The sequence below is a fragment of the Strongylocentrotus purpuratus genome, unplaced genomic scaffold (assembly GCF_000002235.5).
Source record: "Strongylocentrotus purpuratus isolate Spur 01 unplaced genomic scaffold, Spur_5.0 spur5_scaffold_12, whole genome shotgun sequence".
NCBI lineage: Eukaryota > Metazoa > Echinodermata > Echinoidea > Camarodonta > Strongylocentrotidae > Strongylocentrotus > Strongylocentrotus purpuratus.
Window position 1 is genome coordinate 7,748,987 of NW_022145597.1, and position 23,776 is coordinate 7,772,762.

Sequence of the window (23,776 nt, forward strand, 5' to 3'; positions counted from 1 at the left end):
CACCTATTGATTTCGTCAAGATTTTTAGGTGATACGTAACGAAGTCAACGTATCACCTTTTGATTTCGTCAAGATTTTTATTTATTTTTTTTTTTATTTATTATTCTTCCTCGAATTTGTTCGCAGGATATCTCAAGACTCAATAAAGCCATTGTTATGAATCTTTCACTGATGATAGATCTTAGTCTAACTTAGAACTGCGTGACTTTTCAAAGACTCAAAGTCATCGTGACGTCATCCAGGCGCCATTTTGTAAAAATCAACTTATGATCATATCTTCATAACGGAAAGTAATTTTACATTCATATTTATCAAGATTAAGATCAATATCCGTCGGATCAATATGAGGTCAATAAATGCGCGCAAAAATGCGCGTACGCGTAGGCGCGCGCGTCAATGCGCGCGTAAAATTTTAAATTGCTCAAAATCGTCTTAAATTTTTTTTGCATACGTTTCAGGCCATTTTAAGCATTTCATAAAAAATCACGCAAAACACGCATTTTTGCACGTTTTCGTTCGTCACGGCCGAACGAAAAATAATTTCTCCGCAAAAGCTCTTGACCGAATATTCCTCATATTTTTCCGGAAAATTTGATACCATGTTTAGCTCTTTATCACTATTAAAAACGGAATGAGCGTCCGTTCAAGATAACCGTCCGTACGCGCGATTTTTGTAATACATTGCATATATGGGCAAAAACATGCCTATGAAAAGTCCATTGGGATGAATAGGGATTGCCAATTTTTTTTTCATATTTAGATAGAGTATGAGTCGGAGGTATGATTTCATATCTCATTTGGCCATTAAGTACATCTTGACGGCATCATAATGGCCTTGGAAGTCAAAAATACAAAATTGCATATTATGACGTCATTGTATTTATGGAAAATGTAGTGTATTTCTCTCAATATTCATCGATTCTCTTTGAAATGTCGATATGTTGTAGATAAGGCAATTCTCTACAAGATCACTTTTCACTAAGTTTCATTTTAATGAGGTCATCATAGTACAAAATTCAATTAAAGGCCACATGTCAGAATTTTCGTCATTTGCGTGTTATGTCTATGGAAGGTGAATTTCGTTCACATCATGAATCTGCATGGCATTCATCTATGAGCACTATCTATCTTATGTGTGCTCTGTTTTCTCCCAAATTGGGGTATGTTATAGCTGAGACCATGGGCTATAAAAACGGTGTACTTTGTTTTTTCATCGGATGTTGGGATCATGTCGGAATTTTCAATCGAAAGTTGAAATTGCAAATTTTGACGGAATCATTAGGTGATACGTAACGAAGTCTACGTATCACCTATTGATTTCGTCAAGATTTTTAGGTGATACGTAACGAAGTCAACGTATCACCTTTTGATTTCGTCAAGATTTTTATTTATTTTTTTTTTTATTTATTATTCTTCCTCGAATTTGTTCGCAGGATATCTCAAGACTCAATAAAGCCATTGTTATGAATCTTTCACTGATGATAGATCTTAGTCTAACTTAGAACTGCGTGACTTTTCAAAGACTCAAAGTCATCGTGACGTCATCCAGGCGCCATTTTGTAAAAATCAACTTATGATCATATCTTCATAACGGAAAGTAATTTTACATTCATATTTATCAAGATTAAGATCAATATCCGTCGGATCAATATGAGGTCAATAAATGCGCGCAAAAATGCGCGTACGCGTAGGCGCGCGCGTCAATGCGCGCGTAAAATTTTAAATTGCTCAAAATCGTCTTAAATTTTTTTTGCATACGTTTCAGGCCATTTTAAGCATTTCATAAAAAATCACGCAAAACACGCATTTTTGCACGTTTTCGTTCGTCACGGCCGAACGAAAAATAATTTCTCCGCAAAAGCTCTTGACCGAATATTCCTCATATTTTTCCGGAAAATTTGATACCATGTTTAGCTCTTTATCACTATTAAAAACGGAATGAGCGTCCGTTCAAGATAACCGTCCGTACGCGCGATTTTTGTAATACATTGCATATATGGGCAAAAACATGCCTATGAAAAGTCCATTGGGATGAATAGGGATTGCCAATTTTTTTTTCATATTTAGATAGAGTATGAGTCGGAGGTATGATTTCATATCTCATTTGGCCATTAAGTACATCTTGACGGCATCATAATGGCCTTGGAAGTCAAAAATACAAAATTGCATATTATGACGTCATTGTATTTATGGAAAATGTAGTGTATTTCTCTCAATATTCATCGATTCTCTTTGAAATGTCGATATGTTGTAGATAAGGCAATTCTCTACAAGATCACTTTTCACTAAGTTTCATTTTAATGAGGTCATCATAGTACAAAATTCAATTAAAGGCCACATGTCAGAATTTTCGTCATTTGCGTGTTATGTCTATGGAAGGTGAATTTCGTTCACATCATGAATCTGCATGGCATTCATCTATGAGCACTATCTATCTTATGTGTGCTCTGTTTTCTCCCAAATTGGGGTATGTTATAGCTGAGACCATGGGCTATAAAAACGGTGCTTTTAGTTTTTTGATCAGATGATGAGATCATATCACAATTTTCAGTTGAATGTTGAAATGATGAATATGTCACGTATGTCCTATTTGTGAAACTTAAACGTTAGCAGTGTCCTCGTATTGAAATTATGTAAGGAAACCCTTTTACTTTCTAGACTGTACTCTCAGACACTATTGAGTGACTGACTGACATCTTTTTTTCTCTGGTAATAAAATACATAAAATGAGCGTTATAGAGAACATGAGCATTCGGCTACATTAATAACCCACTCTGTTCTCATTGTTCATTTCCTATTCAAGACTTGAATAATGACGAACTTCATTCAATATTTGGTAGTAATACTACAGATACTTATACTGATATCAATGATTTAAACTATTTATCCGAAAAAGAATATGAGTTTCATTTCAGTAGGTTTCTGAACTGTAAATATTATATTGATGAGGATTTTACGACTGAATTCAGTAACATTAACTATCATTTTTTAGTATTTTACATTTTAATTCGCGTAGTTTAAACATACATTGTAATGCTTTATCCAATTTCATCTGTACTTATGTATAGAAACTTGGGTTAATGATAGTACGCCACTATTATTCAATGTATCCGGTCATTCATTTATACAATTTAATCGCCAAGTACAAAAGAGTGGAGGTGTTGGTCTATTGGTCGCTGACAATTTTGAATATGAAATACGCAATGATATATGTATATTATACCCATCATACAACTATGAATCACTGTTTATTGAAAGCAATTTCCCTGTCGTTGAAAATGTTTTACAAAAAACACATACTGAACATAAACAGGTTTATATAATGGGAGATTTTAACATTGATCCCGTGAAATTTACTGGCAATGCTGTATGTAATTTCTTGAGCGAAATACATTCAAATCTTTGTATTCCTTTAATTGACAAGCCTTCAAGAAAGACTGACGGATCAATATCCCTCTAATCCACATTCTTTATACAGTGACAGTATATATCCATCCGATATTTAAAGATTTTATTTTCAAGCAACTAGTGAATCTCACGTCGACAACTCAAAATGATCGCTAATGTATTCTCACACTTTTCATTTACGCCGGGACATCGTGACGTCATACACTATACATTTTTAATTATTCAGGCATAAGCTCTTATTTATCAATTATATTTTCATTTCTTTGAATAAGATAAAAATCGTCAAAATGCGTTCTTCATGATGTAAATTAGAGTCAAAGGTGTAACTGGTTACTGCACAGAGTCAATGGTCATATATTGTCTCAATCTATCTTCCCTATATCCATAATGATCAAGGGATCGACACAATTTAAACTTGACATATGGATAGATCATTATGGGAAGAGCATTTTATAAAATAATATGATATCGTGTAATGCATTCTTTGTTATGTAAACCAATATCATACGTATCACCTAATTCGTCTAAGTGACGAATTAAAGTCTAGTTGTAATCTGTATTTCTTTGTAAGGGGCTCTTCCACATTTAGAATAAAATAAACTGTCCCACAGAAAGAGATGTTCCTGCATATTTTGTATTTTTTTATAACTTTGTCTGTTCAATGCAATATTCTCACCTCCAGTCCCAGCATTTATAAGAAAACTTTATTGTAATGAGTAATTATGTATTTTTAAAAATCCAATTCATACTTTTACTACTTTACTAGTTCTACGTGTAGAATTATATTGAGATTAGGTTGAGATACAATCTACTGGAATAAAAATTACAGTTAGTTTCAAATGTAATCTGGCCTTATTTTATTTTATTTTATTTTTTTTTTTTTTGGGGGGGGGGGTAGTGCTGTTATTATATTGCAAAAATCTAAATTTAAGATTCAAAATAAAAGGATGAAATGTCAGCATGAAGAAGCATAACATTCAAAAAATAACTTCTGATCTATATCTCCAGATAAACAGAAAATTGAATGTGTCATAGCTAAAATAGAGGGCAAATTAGGGGGTCATCTAGAAGTGGTCTCTGTTTTCTCATGATTTATCCTCCTCGCTTTTTACAATAATTAGCCACACTCGTGTATTGAGTGATTACTATGCTAGAGACTGCATGGAAACTGAAATTATGCAATTTAATCCCTTTCAGTTGTTTTTATTTGGCTACTTAATCAAATCTCATTTTAAATTGTTTAACATGTTATTTGATGATTTGTTTGCTTGTTTTTCTTTAAATAATTAACCTACTTCTGATGATTTCTTACCAATAGAGTTGTTATTTCTCAAGAGAACCGACTCTGTGCGGATTTGTCTCGGTCCAAACCTGGTTCCTGATTTATTTGAAGTTCCAATATCCAGAGGAATACCAACGAAACAAGCATCCAGTCCTGAAAATACAAAGTCAAAATTTTCCCATTAATTGGCTTTAAAAAATAATTTGATAGAGATAGAGATACATCATAACATGTAAATGCTTTTTTAAAAGATGAAGGCCCTAATGTTAGCCATGTTCATCTTGAAAATCAATGTAATTTGAAGGACCCATGCATGGGGGCTACGCCAGTTTGAAGGCGACGTACACTACTTTTACCCATCACCATGGTAATCACTGTCTGTAGTCTGAGAGACACGCCCACATCATGATTCATGCCACTCACACTATCTGCTTCAGCAAGTTTTGTGTTGGTATTTGTAAAATAAAAAATAAGAATAATAATACCAACCGTTTGAATAATAACAATCAATAAGACTAGCAATGCAAATTAAGGAAATTTGGTACAATAACAGAAAGCATCGGTTACCTTCAGCGGTCGTTTGATATGGTAGTCGCATCATCGTCGCAATGCCCCCAGCCCGCGGCATTTCCATACCAGACAGCGGTTCGTTGAACTTTCCCAGGCCAGTAGATCGGCGCAGGTACAGGGGTAGACCGAAAGCTTCAGTCTCTATAATCGTCGGTTGTTCCACTGAGACTACGTCTGGCTCCACTAGACCTCCGGTTATAGAGACAGAACGACTGCCTATGCCAGCCTGTGTTGAACTTATTCCGCTAGATTTTAGCCGCTAGGCCCCTCCCACAAACTTGCCACGGCCGTATTGTTATGCCCCCAAAATCCCCCAAAATGTCATTTTACCTCGTTCATTTCCAATTTTAAATTAGGCCTAGGCTATAATACATCGGTTCCACTTACTAACTTGATTGATATAATCCGTTTAATGGTCCCTTTTAAGGAAATTATCGGTCAAAATCGACATCCATGTTGAAAATCTTGCAAGCCGTGTTAAACTCTCGCTGCCGTCAATCTCATCCCTTCTAGTCTACACCGAAGGCAAAATGATTATGAAGGAAAAACTGTGCGCCATCTACACGTTCGTAATGGCGTTATCACAGTTTTTCCTTCATAATCATTTTGCCTTCGGCGTAGACTAGAAGGGAATGAGATTAGAATATACTTTTTTTTGGTGGACAGTTGCTAAAATCGATTCTGATTGATCATTATTGATTTACCAATAGAAGCCATTGGACTAGAGCGGACGAGCGGACGAGCGGACGTGCTTTTCAGAAGCTCTCTAGGAGCTTGTAGATTTCTTGTAGATTTCTTGTAGAATTTTGCCAATATTGTTAAAAATTGCCTCAATACCGGATATAGTTGGGACTGTTTTGCTTCTTTATACTGTTGAACTTTGGATTGAAACTATAGTGGATTCATACAAGCCTATACTTAGGATCAGAGTCAAAAGGTAAGCAAGTCTTGTGGGCTACTAACACATACCGCACCCTTAATTACACGGTAGACTGCACACAATTGAATTTCCCGCCCTTTTCAGGCAACCAACCAGGTCATGGCCGGAGTGACAAACACCGGCCAGGGCGAAGAGCCACCTCTTTTACAACCCAATGAAGAAGATGAATTTCGAACTGTAAATTACTCTCGTAGGGAGCAAAAACCGAGAAATAAACGCAGGCGCGAAGGAAGCATTGCAATTGAAAATCTTTCAATGAGAACAGAATCCTCTTCCTCAGAAGACCAAAATACAACCCAGAACCGCCAATCGGAACTCAAAGTCTTAATTACCCCCATAGATAAATCAAAATCGCTAAAGAATGTGAATCCCATTACTATAGCTAGAAATATCCGTGAAGCTTGTCCAAACCCTGTGGAATTTATCAAACCCACAGCCCAAGGTCTCCTTATCAAATGCAAAAACCAGAAACAAGTAAAAGCACTATCTCAAATTAGTAACATAGGAACCACCCCAGTAAAAGTTGCAGAAAAGCAGCAAGTTGTGAGAGGGGTCATATATGGAGTACCTACAGAAATGACTGATGACGAAATTCTCAATGAATTGAAACACCAAGGAGTAATTGATGTAAAAAGAATCATGAAAAGGTCCAAATCAAATGTAAAATCAATTGAAATTGAAGAAAGCAGACCCAATTTTATCCCAATGAGGAGTGTTATTATAGCATTCAACCGTACAAACCTCCCCAGCAACATAACAATGTGCTATCAACATTTTGAGGTTAAACTATACATTCCCCCCGTTTTGAGGTGCTTTCAATGCCAACGCTACGGCCACGGCATAGCTCAATGCAAAGCAAAGATGAGATGCGTCAGATGCGGGGAAGACCACAAATTTGAGGAATGTAACCGAAAAGAAAGACCGATATGTATAAATTGTGGTGGGAACCATTCAGCAGCCTTTGACGGCTGTCTTGAAGCTAAGAAAGCCAAAAAGATACAAATAGTAAAAGTCAAAAACAATCTTTCATACGCACAAGCTGCAAAAATACAGTCGGAGCAAGAAAAAGCACAGCAGAAACCACAAGCCAACCTCCCTGAATCACATCCCTCCCTCGATGTCAACTCAGATAACCTCCCTCTTCCTCCCCGACCAGTGAGGTCATCCACAGCAATCCGCCCTGAAAACGCCACCCCGCAACTTGATCCCCAGCCCTGGAACACCCCGCTGCAAAAAAACGCACAGAGCAGCAAATTAATAGATAAGGATGGAAAAACTGAAGTAAAACTAGAAGCCCTCCCTCGAGGTAACCTAGTAACATTAATGAGTGATGAGCAAATAATCTCTTTCATTACGCAACTTGTTCTCATTTTTACGGATGGAAAATCCGAGAAGGAGATTTCATCCTTAGTGAAAGTGGCAGCTGAGAGACTGCTCAAACAAAGAGTAAAACATGACGCTAAAGATGTACTGGTATAGCATAGTAATGATGATGACAGCGCTAACCATATTACAATGGAACGCGCAGGGACTTCTTAATCACGGTCCTGAACTTATAAAATACTTAGATTCATATAAAGATGTAAAGTACCATTTAATTTGTGTTCAGGAAACATGGTTCAATGATGATAGAATATTGCAAATCCCTGAATATACATGTTTTATTAGAAACAGGGAAAATCAATCTAAAGGAGGGTGTGCCATTTATGTACATGATTCCATCAACTATGAATATCCTGTCAATGACGAAGAATTCGAAATACAACATATTAAAGTTCATGTTGCTGGATCAAAAATCTCCATAATCAATTTCTATAACCCTTGCAAAAAATTAAACGAGATTGTTTTGAACAGGATGATTAACAAACTAGAATACAATCTATTCCTTATAGTTGGGGATTTCAACTCACATAATCCTGTGTGGGGTAGTGCAAAGATAGACCAAAATGGGCACACAATTGAAAATTTCACACATGACAATAACTTTATAATTTTAAACGACGGAAGAGGAACCAGAATAGATCCACGCACTGGGAAAATGTCATGTTTGGATCTTAGCATCACCTCCCCCAAACTATCTTGCCTATGCTCGTGGGAAGTTTTGCAGCACACCCTTGGTAGTGACCATTTTCCCATCTCCACCCAGATATTATTGGACCGAGCAGGGAAAGTAAACAGCAACAGCGAGAAGATAAATGAGGAAACAACTTGGTCTTTTAAAAATTTTGATTGGAACACTTTTGCCGAAAAATGTGAACATAAAATTGAACATAGTGGCAACTATTCCGACCCTACGAAAATGTATAAATGTTTTATGAAAAGTTTGTCAGAGACTATTAAAGAAATAATGCCCCAGAGGGGAAAGAAAAAACATGACCCTGTACCTTGGTGGACAAAAGACTGTACACAAAGTATCAAAGAAAGAAACAGGGCTAATAATAGATTAAAAAGACACATTTCAATAGAAAATCTAAATACATATTTGAAGAAAAAATCAGAGGTACAAAAAACTCTACGCCAAGCAGAACGAAATTACTGGCAAGAATTTTGCTCAAGACTCAACCGCTTTGTACCAGAATCAGCGGTATGGTCTACCATTAAACGGTTAAAGGGGGTATCTGTCAAAAAAACAAAAAACATGTCAGTCCTGATAGAAAATGAAAAAGAAATCACATGTAACAGTGAAAAGACTGAGGCTTTCTCTAAGTTCTTCCAATCAATTAGTAATGTTAAAGAATGTCCAGAAATAAAAGAAAACAAAAATGTTGAGCAACAAGTCACGAAATCACTGAAGCGGGGAATGGAGCATATCTTGAATGAACCATTCACTCTTTTTGAATTGCAAAAAACTCTAAACACATGTAAACAATCAGCTCCTGGAAAAGACAAGATCCCTTATCAGGTTTACCAAAAACTTCCTCAGAAAGCAAAACAATATATGCTAAAGGTCATGAACTTGATATGGGATACGGGTAGCATACCTCCCAGTCTGAAACACTCTATCCTAATACCTGTGTTAAAACAGAATAAAGACCCCCGAAAGGTATCGTCGTACCGACCCATAGCACTTTCCTCATGTTTTGCCAAGATACTAGAACGGATTGTGAAGAATAGACTCCAATGGTATGTAGAAAAGAACAATATACTTCCTCCCCTCATGACTGGCTTTCGTAGTAAACGTGGGGTCACGGATAACATTGTACTTTTAGAGAATGCTATCCAAAGAAGCATTAATGTTGGTGAATATACTTTAGCAATCTTTCTCGATATTGAAAAGGCATATGACAGACTTTGTATCAAAGGCCTTATTTACAAACTATCAGTACATGGTATTACAGGTAATATGCTCGAGTTTCTCTATAACTATCTGAAAGAGCGGACTTTCCAAGTAAAGATTGGTAAAGAAGAATCAAAATTATATGAAATGTACAACAGCCTCCCCCAGGGGAGTGTCTTAAGTCCTATATTGTATAATATCATGATGAGTGATATTCCAACAGATGAATTAATCACCACATCTATTTATGCTGATGACTGTGTCATCTGGATGTCAGGTAATAACATAGAAATTATTTCAAACAGAATACAGTGCTATCTGAACACATTGAGTGAATGGTTTACTAAATGGGGCTTTCGCCTTTCACAGAGTAAATCCTTTCCAGTGTTATTTACTAAAAACAATAAAGCAAAATACCCAGAACTGAAATTAAACAACGACGCACTTTTATTCCAATCAAAGAAGCATTTCCTAGGACTTATATTTGATAAAAGACTTTCATGGAAGACGCACATAGATGCCGTAGTCCTTAGATGTAAAAAGAAACTGAACATTCTTAGGTGCCTTACTGGGACTACATGGGGAAGCTCCTCGAAATCCCTACTAATGGTATATAGAGCATTGATAAGATCGTTATTAGATTTTGGTTGTGAAGCCTATGACAGTGCGGCTCAAAGTATAAAGAAATCACTTGACTCCATTCAATATCAAGCCTTGAGAATTTGTGCGGGAGCTCTTCCTCTTACATCATTAGATTCACTACAAGTTGAACTAGGTGAAATGCCCTTAGACTTAAGAAGACAGATGCTGGCGGACAGATTCAGACAAAAGACTGAAATGCATCGAGATCACCCTGTCATATTAAACGTTAAGCCCAGCTGGCAAATGGAACTTTTGAAGCTCCAAAAGAATAACAAGCCATTTGGATGCAGAACAGAACTAATGAAACATTGTACTATCGAACCTTACACTATACCTAGTTTCCCCCCTTGGAAAATTAATGCTCCAAAAGTGTCGATAGAATTAAGCGAAATAGTGAACAAACATGAAAACCCATCTTATTTACGTCAACGCAGTTTAGAATTGATCAGTACCAAATGGCCAATACAACTACACATCTATACAGATGGGTCAAAGGTTCCAAGTTTTGGAATAAGTTCTGCTTCTTTTTATGTACCAGCATTCTCCTTTCAACAAGCCAAACGATTGGCGGATCACACCTCATCTTTCAGAGCCGAATTGGCTGCAATTGTCCTTGCGCTTAATTGGCTAGAGAACATTAATGTGTATGTTGGCATTGTTATTTTTTGTGATTCCGTAAGCGCCCTGCTCGCCATAAAGGATGAAAAAGATATTACATTTGTAACTGAAATTATTACATTAAGTACAAAATTATCGTATCAAGGAAAACACATACACTTAGAATGGATTCCTAGCCATTGTGGTGTACACGGAAATGAAATGGCAGATTTTTATGCAAAATCTGCTTTACAAAATAACATTGAAATTTGTAATAAATTATCCTTTTCTGAAATAAAGAGTATTATTACCAGCAAGTATATAAAACTCTGGCAAGACAGATGGAATAATTCTGATAGATCTCTTAGACATATACTGCCTACAGTAAATCAACCATATGAATGTAAGTTGAACAGATTTGAAGAAAGTATTCTCCATAGATTAAGAATAGGAGTGATAGGTTTGAACTTAGATCTCTTCAGATTGAATATACACTCGACAGGCCATTGCAATAACTGCATAGGACGTACTGAAACTGTAAACCACTTTCTCACTGAATGCCCAAAGTACATAATAGAAAGAGCTATGTTACTCGTAGAAACTGATTTATCACATCCACAGGAAATCATGACACTACTTAAACTTTCAGAAATAGTTAAACAAAAAGCAATAGTTCGCTTCGTTTTAAGAACAAAGCGGCTGTATCCAAACAATTAAATTGTTGTTGAGTTTTTTTTTTTTTTTTTTTTTTTTTTCTTCTTATCTTCTCTTATTTCCTTTTTCTTGCACCAATAAAGCCCACAATACTTGTAACTAATTTGACCATTTACTTTTCTAACAATTCGGTGATCACCTCCAACATCACATGCTAGCTGGCACCCCCTCACCTATGCCGGAGTGACCTAGGTTAAAACCGAAAGTCTGCGAAATATACCTCAAAGACTGGTAAGATGGCATTTTGAAAAGGGTGGGGGTAAGTGCGAAGTACACATGTGCATACGTGAGGTGATATTTGAACGCGCACGTGCGCGTAAACACAAGTACGTACGTTTAGTTTTAGTTTATAGGCGTTTTTTATTCACAACTTGCTAGGCCGTCGTCTCTTTCCAAAATTATTAATTTATTGAATTTTCTCTCTAAAAAAAGTTATAGAGTCTAAAAAGAAAAAAAGAGGAAGAAAAGAGGATGGAAGGAGAAAGAATCCTAAAAATAGTCATTTATGACATGAAATTGTACATATATGTATATATATAAATAATTCATAAAATAGTGTGTGGCAAAAATAGTCAACTGTGACTGATTGCCAAACAAAAACAAATCAAGAAGAAGAAGAAGACGGCAGCGAGAGTTTAACACGGCTTGCAAGATTTTCAACATGGATGTCGATTTTGACCGATAATTTCCTTAAAAGGGACCATTAAACGGATTATATCAATCAAGTTAGTAAGTGGAACCGATGTATTATAGCCTAGGCCTAATTTAAAATTGGAAATGAACGAGGTAAAATGACATTTTGGGGGATTTTGGGGGCATAACAATACGGCCGTGGCAAGTTTGTGGGAGGGGCCTAGCGGCTAAAATCTAGCGGAATAAGTTCAACACAGGCTGGCATAGGCAGTCGTTCAGTCTCTATAACCGGAGGTCTAGTGGAGCCAGACGTAGTCTCAGTGGAACAACCGACGATTATAGAGACTGAAGCTTTCGGTCTAGTACAGGGGCTGTTGTGTGGATAGGCACCTGCAGGCAGACTGCTGCTGAAGTACGCCACTATTGAGGGCAAATGAGCTCAATTGAGCTCCTATTTTTCTGACATGCCTCGACAGCATGGTTTATTTCATCTGAGTGCGTGTCTCACGCCTGTAAGAGAGAAATATCAATCTAAGAAGATACCTGAAAAGAGCTTAATGCACGCCCTTCGCACGCCCTTCGCTCAAAGTTTACAAATAGCCTTTCTTCAAGGGCGGATGGCAAAAACCAAATGATATTATATAATTAAAACAAATACCGTATTAATTTTTTTAAAAAAAAAACGTATGTGGGGGGGGGGGGGAGGGGTACTCACATATTAAGACATACGGGGTGTGCCGCTCTAATGGGTCACTTTTCCACCAAAAATCCCTAAACATGGATCCCATTTAAACAAAAATATCCCTAAACATGGGTCCGTTTTTTCAAAATTTCCATGCAAACACCAACAAATTGTAAAACATGGGCTTTATTCTTCGAGAAAAATCCCCCAAATGACTATTAATAAAGTTAGGGGTTTCGAGTGAGCGGCACACCCCCGTCCAAACTAAATCTGAGTACCCCCCCCCCCCGGGGGGGGGGACTTTATTACAAGTGTAAGAATATTTGTCTTGAGACTTTTGATATCTTTCTGAATGTGATTACAAATTTTTTAAAATATTGAATTGATGTGAACAGTCCAAAAGGTTCAAATGTTTTAAACCTAATTGCATGACATGTATTGGACTGATATAAAGTGATTTGAATTGAATAACTGATTTAAAAAGTAAATTAAATTGCATTGTAATCGAACTGAACTTAATGATTTGAATTGAGTATCTACGAGGAAACATGAATGATTTCGTACAATCGTTTGAATGTATATGGTATAGTCAGCCACTGCATTTAAAGCTTGTCAACACTAGTGTGGCTAGGAGGGATTAGACCACACAGCGAGGTCACTGACCACTGGCGTACCTATGGGGGGGGGCAGAGTGCCCCCCCCCTGACGGGCTCCAGGGGGAAAAAAGAAAAAGGGGAAAGAAAAGAAAAGAAAGGAAAGGAAAGAAAAAAAAAAGGAAAAGGGAAGAAAAAAGGAAAGAAAGAGAAAAAAGGAAAAAAAGGAAAGAAAAAAGGAAGAAGAAGAGAAAAGGAAGAAAAAGGGAAAAGAAAAGGAAAAGAATAAAAATGGGGAAATTTATAAAAAAAAAAGACCATGGCCGTACGCGCCAAGGGGGGGGGGGGGGGCAGTTGACCCCAGATATTTTGAAAACGTACAATTTTTTTCCTGAAAATGTAGTGTACGCCTTTAATTACCAAATCCTTCAATTCTACTTTTGAAAATGCAAAAGTACCCTCATGACCAGTTCGGTCGCTCGAACTCCCTTCACTCCTTTTGCTTTTGAGATTCTTCAAAAACTTTTAACGCATCTTTCCCCCTCCCCCACCTGAAAAATATTCCGCATACGGCCCTGAAAAATTAAAACATATGAAAATAGGAAAATATAAGTGATATAACAAATTCGAAACTCTTCGCTGGCGTGAACTGCTTGCTAGCCTATTTTGTATTAAATGTTTTCACTTGCTCGTCCCCCTGAAAAAAGAAAAGGATTAGTATTGCCTAGAATAAAATTGTGCCTGCCCCGACGGGCCCCAACCTGCAACCATGGCAACAATAACACACAATATATGTACCAAATGTTACTAAAAGAGACTAATTCATTTTTCTCGCTCGCTACACTCCCTCGCGAATAAAATGAATAGACATTGCTTTGGAAACAATTGTGCCCACCCTTGACCTGCAACAATATCATTAAAAGTAGGAGAGTTTTTTCGCCCTCTCGCCAAAAAGGAATTGAATCGCGTTAAACGCGATTGCGTCCATCCTGACCTGCACCAATAAAAACAAGTTTATTTATTAATTTTTATTAAAAGAGAATTTATTTTTTTTGCTTGCTCGCTATGCTCGCTCGCCAAAATGGAACTGACACCGCTAACGTTCCCGCCCCAACCTGCAACAACCAGTTAATAATTATGTACCAAACGTTATTCAAAGAAGTTTTGGTGTGCTCGTGCTCGCCAAAACGGAATTAACATCACCTTAGACATGATTGTGTAAGCCCTGCCCTGCAACAAAAAAATCTGAAATTTATGAACCAATTATCATTACAAAAATTTTGCTCGCTCGCTACGCTCGCTCGCCAAAATAGAAATAACACCGCTTTTAATGATCACGTCCCTGACATGGAACAATGAACCCAAGTTTATATATACCATATTTCCCCTATAAAAGAGAAGTGATTTTTTTTGCTCCCTCGCTACGCTCGCTCGCCAAAATAGAAATAACACCGCTTTTAATAATCACGTCCCTGACATGGAACAATGAACCCAAGTTTTATGTACCATATTTTCCCTATAAAAGAGAAGTGATTTTTTTTTTTCGCTCGCTACGCTCGCTTGCTCGTGGAATTATGTGCCCACCACTAACCTGCTACAATATCATTAAAAAGAGAAATGTAGGGGGTTGCCTGCCCGCCAAAATGGGATTGACATTGCCTTTTTAGTAAAACGAGCGTTGAGGGGATCTATCTAATTTCAGGGTAATGATTATTAATATATCGGTAAACATACACCAATTTCTCACTCTAATCAATCTTTGAACATTCACTAGAATTTAGAAAGCTGCATTTATCACCTCTCAATCTCAAGTTATACTAATTAAGTCAAATTCAACCATACAAGATAGTCTTTCATTAAACTACAAAAGAATACAAAAATGTAAAGTTTCACTGAAATTTATAACTGATATTTAATCAATAGACACAAAATCTGTGTACTAAAACATCAACTTGAAAATAACAGGACACACTTCCTGTAGGGCTGTGGTATAAAATCAACGACAATCAAACAACTTGTCGCTAAAAAGAAAAAAAACCAAATATTCTATTTACCTGAAAGTAAAAAGCTAAAACTGTCTGTGGCTGCAGCGAGGTCGATCTCAAATAAATAGTCTAAACAAAGGCTTCTACGGGAATTGTATCTTTAATTGGAGTTTCATTTTCGTTCCAGTAAATTCCGTGAAAACTGTGGATAAATCACAGATAAATAATCATAAGTACAAGTACATCATAGCATAATCAATATAGCAATAACACAGTCTCTATTCTAGTCCATCTGCATTAAATGGCTTTACATAAATACAAACTCACACCAAAAGTATCACAACTAGACTTCACTATAGCATGTTTAAACAATTATCTAAACAATTATAAATTCTGAATCTCTACTTAGTGCTTCAGCACTCTCATAATATATCATCAAAGTATTTAACCATATCTTCACTATCATCATTGTTCTTCATATCAAATCAAATGTACATATTAAACCAGCATGGGCTTGCATGTCTTACACTACATACTAACATCAACATCTCCCAGTATGAAGTACAAAATACACACACTAATTTACACTTTATGTTTCAACAATTCATAGAAATAGATTCAATATACAACAAAACTAACCTCTTTGCCTGACATAATGACAAAACTATGACTGAAATCTCCTTGATGCTCTGGCAAAAAGGGGATTCTTGGACCTCATCACAACCATGTTCTTGTAGCCTTCTGAGAGTTTGATATCAAGTGGTTATCAATAGGTGGCGCTATATTAGGCACCTTGCCTGAGGAAGTGCTATTACAAATATATGTGTGTTCATGTCATGCATCAATAATACAAAAACAAATGACTTGGGTGATAACATATTTAAGTGCAACTGTCACAACATGGCTCCTTTAAATTAAGAATTAATTTACTCTAAGAACGCCATTACAAATAAACAAAATGGTCGACAGCCTCGGCTAAATCTAAAGCATCAGAATACCATTGTAAAGCTTAAAACTTGCATAGCATTATATCTGTCGCGTCGCTTAAATTCAAAATCACACAAGTACGAACAAAGTACTCATGTTATAATACACTGTCCACAAAATGGAATTAAGTACATAATCAAATAGAAGCATTTAAATGGTGAATCTTAGATTATACATCATATTCTTCAAACAGTCCTCCGAAGTCTCTCGGACCCTGAAAAAACAAACAAATGCATAAATTAGATATCAGTATTTTTGACTTGAGTCTGTACTTTGCACATTCACTAAATCAATTCTCGGTGAATTAAAGTTCAAATTAAAGGCAATGTCTGAAGTTTGATAATTTAAGTTATAGTTCGTAAATAAAAGTATCGGTCTTCACAGTCCTGTGGCTCCTTGGCCGGGAATTCTTCCTGGTCTACGTTCGAAACAAGAAGAACTAGCTTGAATAGGGCGATCGAAGTAACTCGAGGTACTCTGTCTCTCCCTCACTCCACCCATGTGGCTCGAAGTAGGTACATTGCATTTGAAGGCAATGAAGTCACACTCCTCTCTCTGAAGAAAGTCCTTCCCTCTTAGGATGTCATCATTGTCCATGAAGGGGTCAAGATGATGCAGGTGACTGGTGGTCTTACAGTGACGTCTTCTTTCTCTTTCATTGTGGCGTCTATCACCCTCTACTGCTGTCATTACATCGAAGGTCTTCCTTTGAGTCAACTTTATGATCTCCCTTTCAGCCTGCAGGAGTTGTTCAGCAGATAGAGGTTCTATCACAACATTCTCGACACCACCTTTCTCTTCTCTCTTGTCCCATCTTGCATAGCAACGTCTAGGTAAGTAAGATCTGAGACGTACACAGTTTGCCACAGCTTTCTTCGCTCGACACCAACTAGAGAGATTATCAAATCGTTCCAACTCGAGCTTGTCTACTTTCTGCACATGGGTCCGACTTTTCACTTCAGGATCTTTAGAAAGATCTACAGCTTCTGGCTTTCCCTCATCTGGAGTGAAGTCGGCCTCTAGAAGTCGATCAACATGAAGAGGTGCTTTCTCTTCCTTCATGGTCGCTGAATGAGTGAAGTTCATTTCTGATCGATGTCCATTTACATGTAGCTGTACCTCATCAGGCACAAATCGTACTGTTGTGTTTGCTTAGGGTCAGCGCATCAGTGCAGCTCTCCAAATCGTGCTCCAATATTCATCAAATTTACTCTGAATTTTTGGCAGAGTCGAGCTGAGATTTTTACATCAGCTTGTAGATCTAAGGCCAGAGATCAGACTAGACAACTTTTGAAGCATGTATGTTGCCTACAAGGAGGATATTTGATGATTATCATTTTTCTGGGATTGATGATATACATGTATACTGATACAAGGAGACTTTTTGCTGGACCATTTTGATACACCAGAGTAAGTTATACTTTTGTGTCTCTGATGGGACAATAGGGAGGATTTAAGGATTACAAGAGTAATCCTTTCACCATGATCAATTTCAATGTCCTCCTGGCTATTATTCTAGGCTTTAGCGTCTGCCTGACTGATTCACAACTGTGCACCATCTATCAGTCAAACCAAGAAGCTTCATTTGGGCAAGCTTTTGTCCGAAAGAACTACATAAAGACTAGAATAGCCTATTATGCAAATAGCCATTCAACTTTTCAACTTGAACTGTTCAAAGCAGGGGACATCAACCCCAACCCTGGACCGACTATAATTGACAGTGACACCTCACAGAAATGTAAACAGTTGTACTACCCTCAACGGACAACATTCACTGGTTCAGAACTACACCGCTTAAAGAACATCACTGGTTATCAGCGACTTCCAAGTGATGTTTATGACAAAGTGAAAGCCCTAGGTATTAGTTGCAAACCTCCAACTAAAAGGGGTACCAGGGGAGGTGTTAAGACGAAAGCCTGGTTAAGGAGTCAACTTTCTGGAACACGACTCGGATCAGTTGTTGATGGAAATGATGAAAGAAAGAAAGTTGCTCACTGTCCGATTCCAGTTCGTGTTCGGCCCCACACTCGAAATTCGTACACGCATGAAAGGCGGAATGGTGTTAACTTCGAGAATCTTAAACTTGTAGAGACTCTATCAAATGCTCCGTCACCTGTAGCACTTCATCTATGGAATGCCAGATCTGTGAGGAATAAAACCACTGAACTATATGACTATGTACTTCAAAATGATGTTGACATCATGGTCATTACAGAGACATGGCTCCGTGAAAGTGATCCTACTGTCATAACCGAATTGTCGCCACCCGATTTTTCCTTTCACAATGTTGCTCGTCATGGTGATGCTCATGGAGGTTTGGGTTTTCTGTTCAGAACTCACCTAGATCTCAGACTGAAGCAGATTGAATTTTCCCCTAAAACTTTTGAATTTGCCTGTGTTGTAGACAGGTGTGAACAGTATCGTATCATTGCCGTATATAGGCCTCCACCTTCTACGACTAATGGCTTTACAGTAAAGGCCTTTCTCGATGAGATTGATGAATTCTTAGGCTTATGTTCAATGTTGGGCAGTCGCGTCATCATTCTCGGGGACTTCAATGTACACGTTGATAAGGCACATCTACCGACCCCACGCCAGTTTCTGGAATCAGTCACTTCATCTGGCTTCTCCCAGCTCGTTGAAGAACCTACTCATGATGGTGATCACACGCTGGACTTGGTCATTACGAAGACTGGAGATGACATAGTCTGCAATTACAACGTCATTGACAAAGGCATGTCAGACCACTTTGTAGTGCGTTGCAATCTGAATATCCAGACACCCCCTTCGAGTACTGACAGAGTGCTTATCAAATCCAGAAACTATCGCCAGATTGACAGTGAGAAGTTTCTAGCTGATCTTTCATCACGTTTTGCGGATTTTCCGGAGAGTGATGTAAACGACATGCTGACTTCCTTGTATGGTGCTGTCCAGGGAGTGCTGAATCAACATTGCCCAGAAACGACGCGAAGACGGAAACAAAGACCATGTGCTCCGTGGTATGATGACAGTGTGATGGCAAGTCGACAACTAAAGAGAGCGCTGGAGTCAAAATGGAGAAAATCCAAACTTGTTTCGGATCGACAGAATTACATTAATCAAAAGAATAAGCTAAATGTTATCATTCAGAAAGCTAAGCGTAATTATTACACAAATGTTATTCTTGAGTCTAACTGCAGGAATATGTTTTCAACGGTCAGTTCATTACTGGGTCGTTCAAAGCATGTCCTCCCAGTGTCCGATGAACCGCTTCGCCTCTGCAATGATTTTGCCAATTTCTTTGAGGGCAAGGTTAGGAGTATCAGACGGTTACTTGATGCACATCCACCTAATCAGCAAACAGTGTGGACTGTTCCAGATCCGGATAATGTTCCTCCTCCTCTTGGTCCAGTAGCGGATGACGACTTACTGCTGGCTTTAACACCAGTCAGCGATGAAGATGTGAAGAGGGTCATAAAGAAGTCTGCAAACAAGTCCTGTGACCTGGATGTCATGCCAACCTGGCTGCTTAAAGCTAATTCAGAGGTAATGGTACCCGTTATCACGTCAATCATAAACTGCTCGTTAGTGAATGGAGTTTTCCCTGACAAACTTAAATATGCAATAGTTTTTCCTCACCTGAAAAAATCTTCGTTGGATTTTTCGGAACTTAAAAACTATAGGCCTGTATCTAATCTTGCTTACATATCCAAGGTGATTGAGCTCGTGGTGTCCTCAAAACTGACAGCCCATGTCGAAGAGCTTAGCTTACAAGATGAATTTCAGTCGGCATACAGGAGACATCATAGTACTGAATCTGCACTAACCCGTGTTAGAAATGATATTCTATGTGAAATTGATAAAAGGCGTGGTGTGATACTAGTTTTATTAGATTTAAGCGCAGCCTTCGATACCATTGACCACGGATTTTTGATTGATAGGCTTTCCTCAGAATTTGGAATACGTGACACGGCTCTGCAGTGGTTTCGGTCGTATCTTAACTGTCGGACCTATCGGGTTCGCATAGATAGCACTTACTCTGATGTTCATACTTTAGATTATGGAGTTCCACAAGGGTCCGTACTCGGCCCGCTCCTTTTTACGCTATACGTCAAACCTTTGGGAAGAATTATTAGTCGCTACGGTCTTAGATATCATATGTATGCTGACGACACACAAATATACACAAGTTTCAACCCCAAAAGTCTTGCAAATTTTCAAGAAGAAATAAGTAAACTGGAACAATGTATCTCTGAAATTAGTATATGGATGACCTTAAATAAACTCAAACTGAACGAAGGAAAGACGGAACTACTGCTGGCCATGTCACCAAAGCTTAGACATCACTTACCGCGTGATATAAGTATAAACATAGGAAATGGTAGAGTACAAATGTCTGACAATGTCAAAAACTTAGGTATTTTCTTTCAATCTTCAATGTCCATGTCTAAACAAATTACTGCTTTGTGTAAATCGCTTAATTTTCATTTGTACAATATTTCTAGAATCAAGAATCTGTTGACCTCTGATGCGTGCCATCATGTCGTAAGATCATTAATCCTCAGTAGAATAGACTATGCCAACTCTCTTTTTTTGAATGCTAATGTGACAGACATTCAAAGATTACAACGAATCCAAAATCGTGCTGCCCGGGTTGTTTTGGGAGGGAGCAGGTATGAATCAGCATCTCCTCTACTTAAGCAATTACACTGGTTAACCGTAAATAACAGAATCATATACAAAGTTTCCCTAATTGTCTACCAATGTTTGAATAATTGTGCACCAATGTATCTGTCTGTGCTTCTACATACTCCTCCTAGACTTCAATACAACCTCCGCTCTTCTAACGACCCCACGCTCCTCCGATTACCACGTATCAATTCAAGATCGGGGGAGTGTAGTTTCTTTTATTATGGCCCCAAAATTTGGAATACCCTCCCTTTCGACCTCCGTACCTCTCCCTCAGTTGAAATTTTCAAGAAAAAACTAAAAACGTACCTCTTCAATAAGTAAATTGTAATTCTAATATTTTTGTTTGTTATTATAATTACTCTTTTATACATGTATTACCTTGTGTTTACTATGTCATTATTTCTGTAAAGCGCTTCGAGCAATTCGTTGGATGTTGCGCTATATAAAAGACAATTGTATGTATGTATATGTATGTATGTATGTGATGGCTCACACCCAAAGGATCGTTGTGATCATCGGCATGCCCTGCCTTTACTGTGCCAACAATGCTCCATCCTAGATCCGTCTGGATCGCGTATGGACCTCTATCATCAGGAGAGTGGATGACAGCACGTGGAGCAAGAGCCTTGGCACAGTCGTAGCCGATCAGGAGTCCTATTTCAACATCTTGAAGAGGAGCTATCATGTCAGCAATCCTGGTCAGATGTCGGAAGGATCTTGCCATGTCAGGAGTAGGGATATGATGTCGATCTGCTGGCATGATGTCTCTCGTGAAGGTAGAAGGGAGGTTGATGATCTTCGTGGAGTCGTTGAATGCTTTCACCTGAAGACCAGTCACCTTTTCACTTGCAGTTCTCTCATTCGCTTTGGTCATGGTAGAAAGTAGCAGGTTTACCTCTGTTCCTTTAATTCCCATCGCCTCCTTAGTTTTCGTGAGAATAAAGGATGTGTCTGATTGTGTGTCCAGCAGAGCATATACTAATCTATCCTTGTGGCAGGACTCATGAGACAGCCACACCGGAACTATCATTGATGACTTTGTAGAATGACTGGAATCAGAATTTGATGCATAGGATGTTGACTCCAAGGTTTCAATGTTATCTCTATCTCTGTTGGTAGCATCCTGTCGTCTTTCTTTCCACTCATCATCATGTAGAACAGTAGGATGCTTCCCTCTGCATGAAGAGCATGTATTTCGCTTGTTACATCTCCTTGATATATGTCCCTTCTCAAGGCAGCCGAAACAGAGTCCATTTTCCATAACGATCTTTCTCTTCTTCTGCATCGTCTCTGAGTTGAAGGAAGAACATTCAGTGAGGTGATGTCGACCCTTGCAGAAGATGCATGAAAAAGTCTCCCTCTCAACAGAGCAATCTCTCTGATTCTGATGATGAGTTTCCGTCTGCATAAAGCTGGAAGTAGCTGATTTCTTGATTTCATTCGAGGTCTGCAGAGATTGAAGAGATGTTACAGGGTCACAAGCTACTATAGCTTCTTCTTCAATGAAGTCGGTAAAAACAGAAAAGGGTGGGAATGTCCCCCACTCTCGCCTCCAATGCACGACCTTCCTGCTCCATTTCACGACCAACCAATCTGGGAGTTTCATCAGTAGCTTCCGCTTTTCTCTTTCATCATCAAGATGACTTAAGTGATGAACATATTTTGAAGCTATGTCACACTGCTTCAAAAAGTCTCCAAGTCTCCTTAGACCAAATGCATCTCTGGAACCCACTCTTGGCCAGGAGTCTAGCTTATCACGATAGGCATTGGATACCACAAATGGATCTCCATATCTTTGCTCCAATACCTTCTTTGCCTCGTTGTATCCTGCAGCATCTCCAATCATGGAATAACCTTGAACCAGGGATCTCGGCTCACCAGTAAGGTACTTTAAAAGAAAGTAGAACCTTTCTTCAATGGGAATTCCTCGATGCTCGATTAAGGCGTCGTAGCTTCTCTTCCATGATGTATACTCAAGCGGATTGCCTGAGAAATGTCCGGGCTCCGGAAGAGGTAGTCTATTCAAGCAGAGCAGCTCCTTCAAACTGCTGGCAAGAACATCTTCATTGCTGGGCTTGTCTGCTGGTTGTTGACTTACTTCATCATCTTTCTGAACTGCAGGCTCCATGGGAGAGACGGGTGCTTGTTCGTTGACCCAATCTCGAACTCTTGGTTTTGGTGAGCGAGAAACAGACTTTGAAGCGTGAGTTCCGCCTTTTAACTGGATAATGATTCTCATGGTCTCTCTCATCAAGGATGAATGCTCCTCTTCCATCTCATCAAGCCTGTCTTCACCATCATCTTCGAGACTTGCTGAAGGAACTAAGTCAGCGAGCACTTCTTGAGTAGCTATGGCTTTGTCCATAGCTTCCTGTACTTTGTTGCGGGATTCTTTAATCACCTCAGCTTGGATGTCGTCTTCTACAATAAGCTCACGATGCTTATTTGCTATTCTACTCCAGAGTCGAATGGCGACTTTCCATGACTTCACTGCGACATCAGCTTGGTGCTTGATACCATTCTCTGTGGGTTTTCTATCCCTTTTGCTCGCTTCTTCTCCTTCAGACATGATGACGGTCTCTAGCTAGTGATGGAAGATTCACTTCTTGGAATGAACCACTCTGCTCGATCTGAAGTCATCACACAGAAGAGTTTTCACTGTGGCTGCAGCGAGGTCGATCTCAAATAAATAGTCTAAACAAAGGCTTCTACGGGAATTGTATCTTTAATTGGAGTTTCATTTTCGTTCCAGTAAATTCCGTGAAAACTGTGGATAAATCACAGATAAATAATCA

At 38.3% G+C, this 23,776-nt stretch overlaps 2 protein-coding genes across 2 annotated transcripts in view; both read right to left on the reverse strand.

Annotated features, from left to right (window-relative positions):
- Positions 1-12,643, reverse strand: part of LOC115922594 (guanidinobutyrase-like) — a 37,727-nt gene extending 25,084 nt beyond the window's left edge. Inside the window, exons 1-3 of the mRNA XM_030981739.1 lie at positions 12,434-12,643; positions 5,258-5,380; positions 4,721-4,843 (exon numbers count right to left, since the gene is read on the reverse strand). Of these exons, the coding sequence (XP_030837599.1) occupies positions 4,721-4,843; positions 5,258-5,380; positions 12,434-12,542 (355 nt within the window). The 5' untranslated portion in view covers positions 12,543-12,643. The remainder of the gene's footprint in view (positions 1-4,720; positions 4,844-5,257; positions 5,381-12,433) is intronic.
- A 3,836-nt stretch (positions 12,644-16,479) lies between these two features.
- LOC105437753 lies at positions 16,480-23,550 on the reverse strand. The gene is made up of 3 exons (XM_030982565.1): positions 21,463-23,550; positions 16,803-17,456; positions 16,480-16,524 (listed from the first exon to the last, which is right to left on the reverse strand). Exons 1-3 carry the CDS (start codon positions 23,548-23,550, stop codon positions 16,480-16,482), a joined length of 2,787 nt encoding a protein of 928 aa, XP_030838425.1.
- Positions 23,551-23,776: the final 226 nt, after the last annotated feature.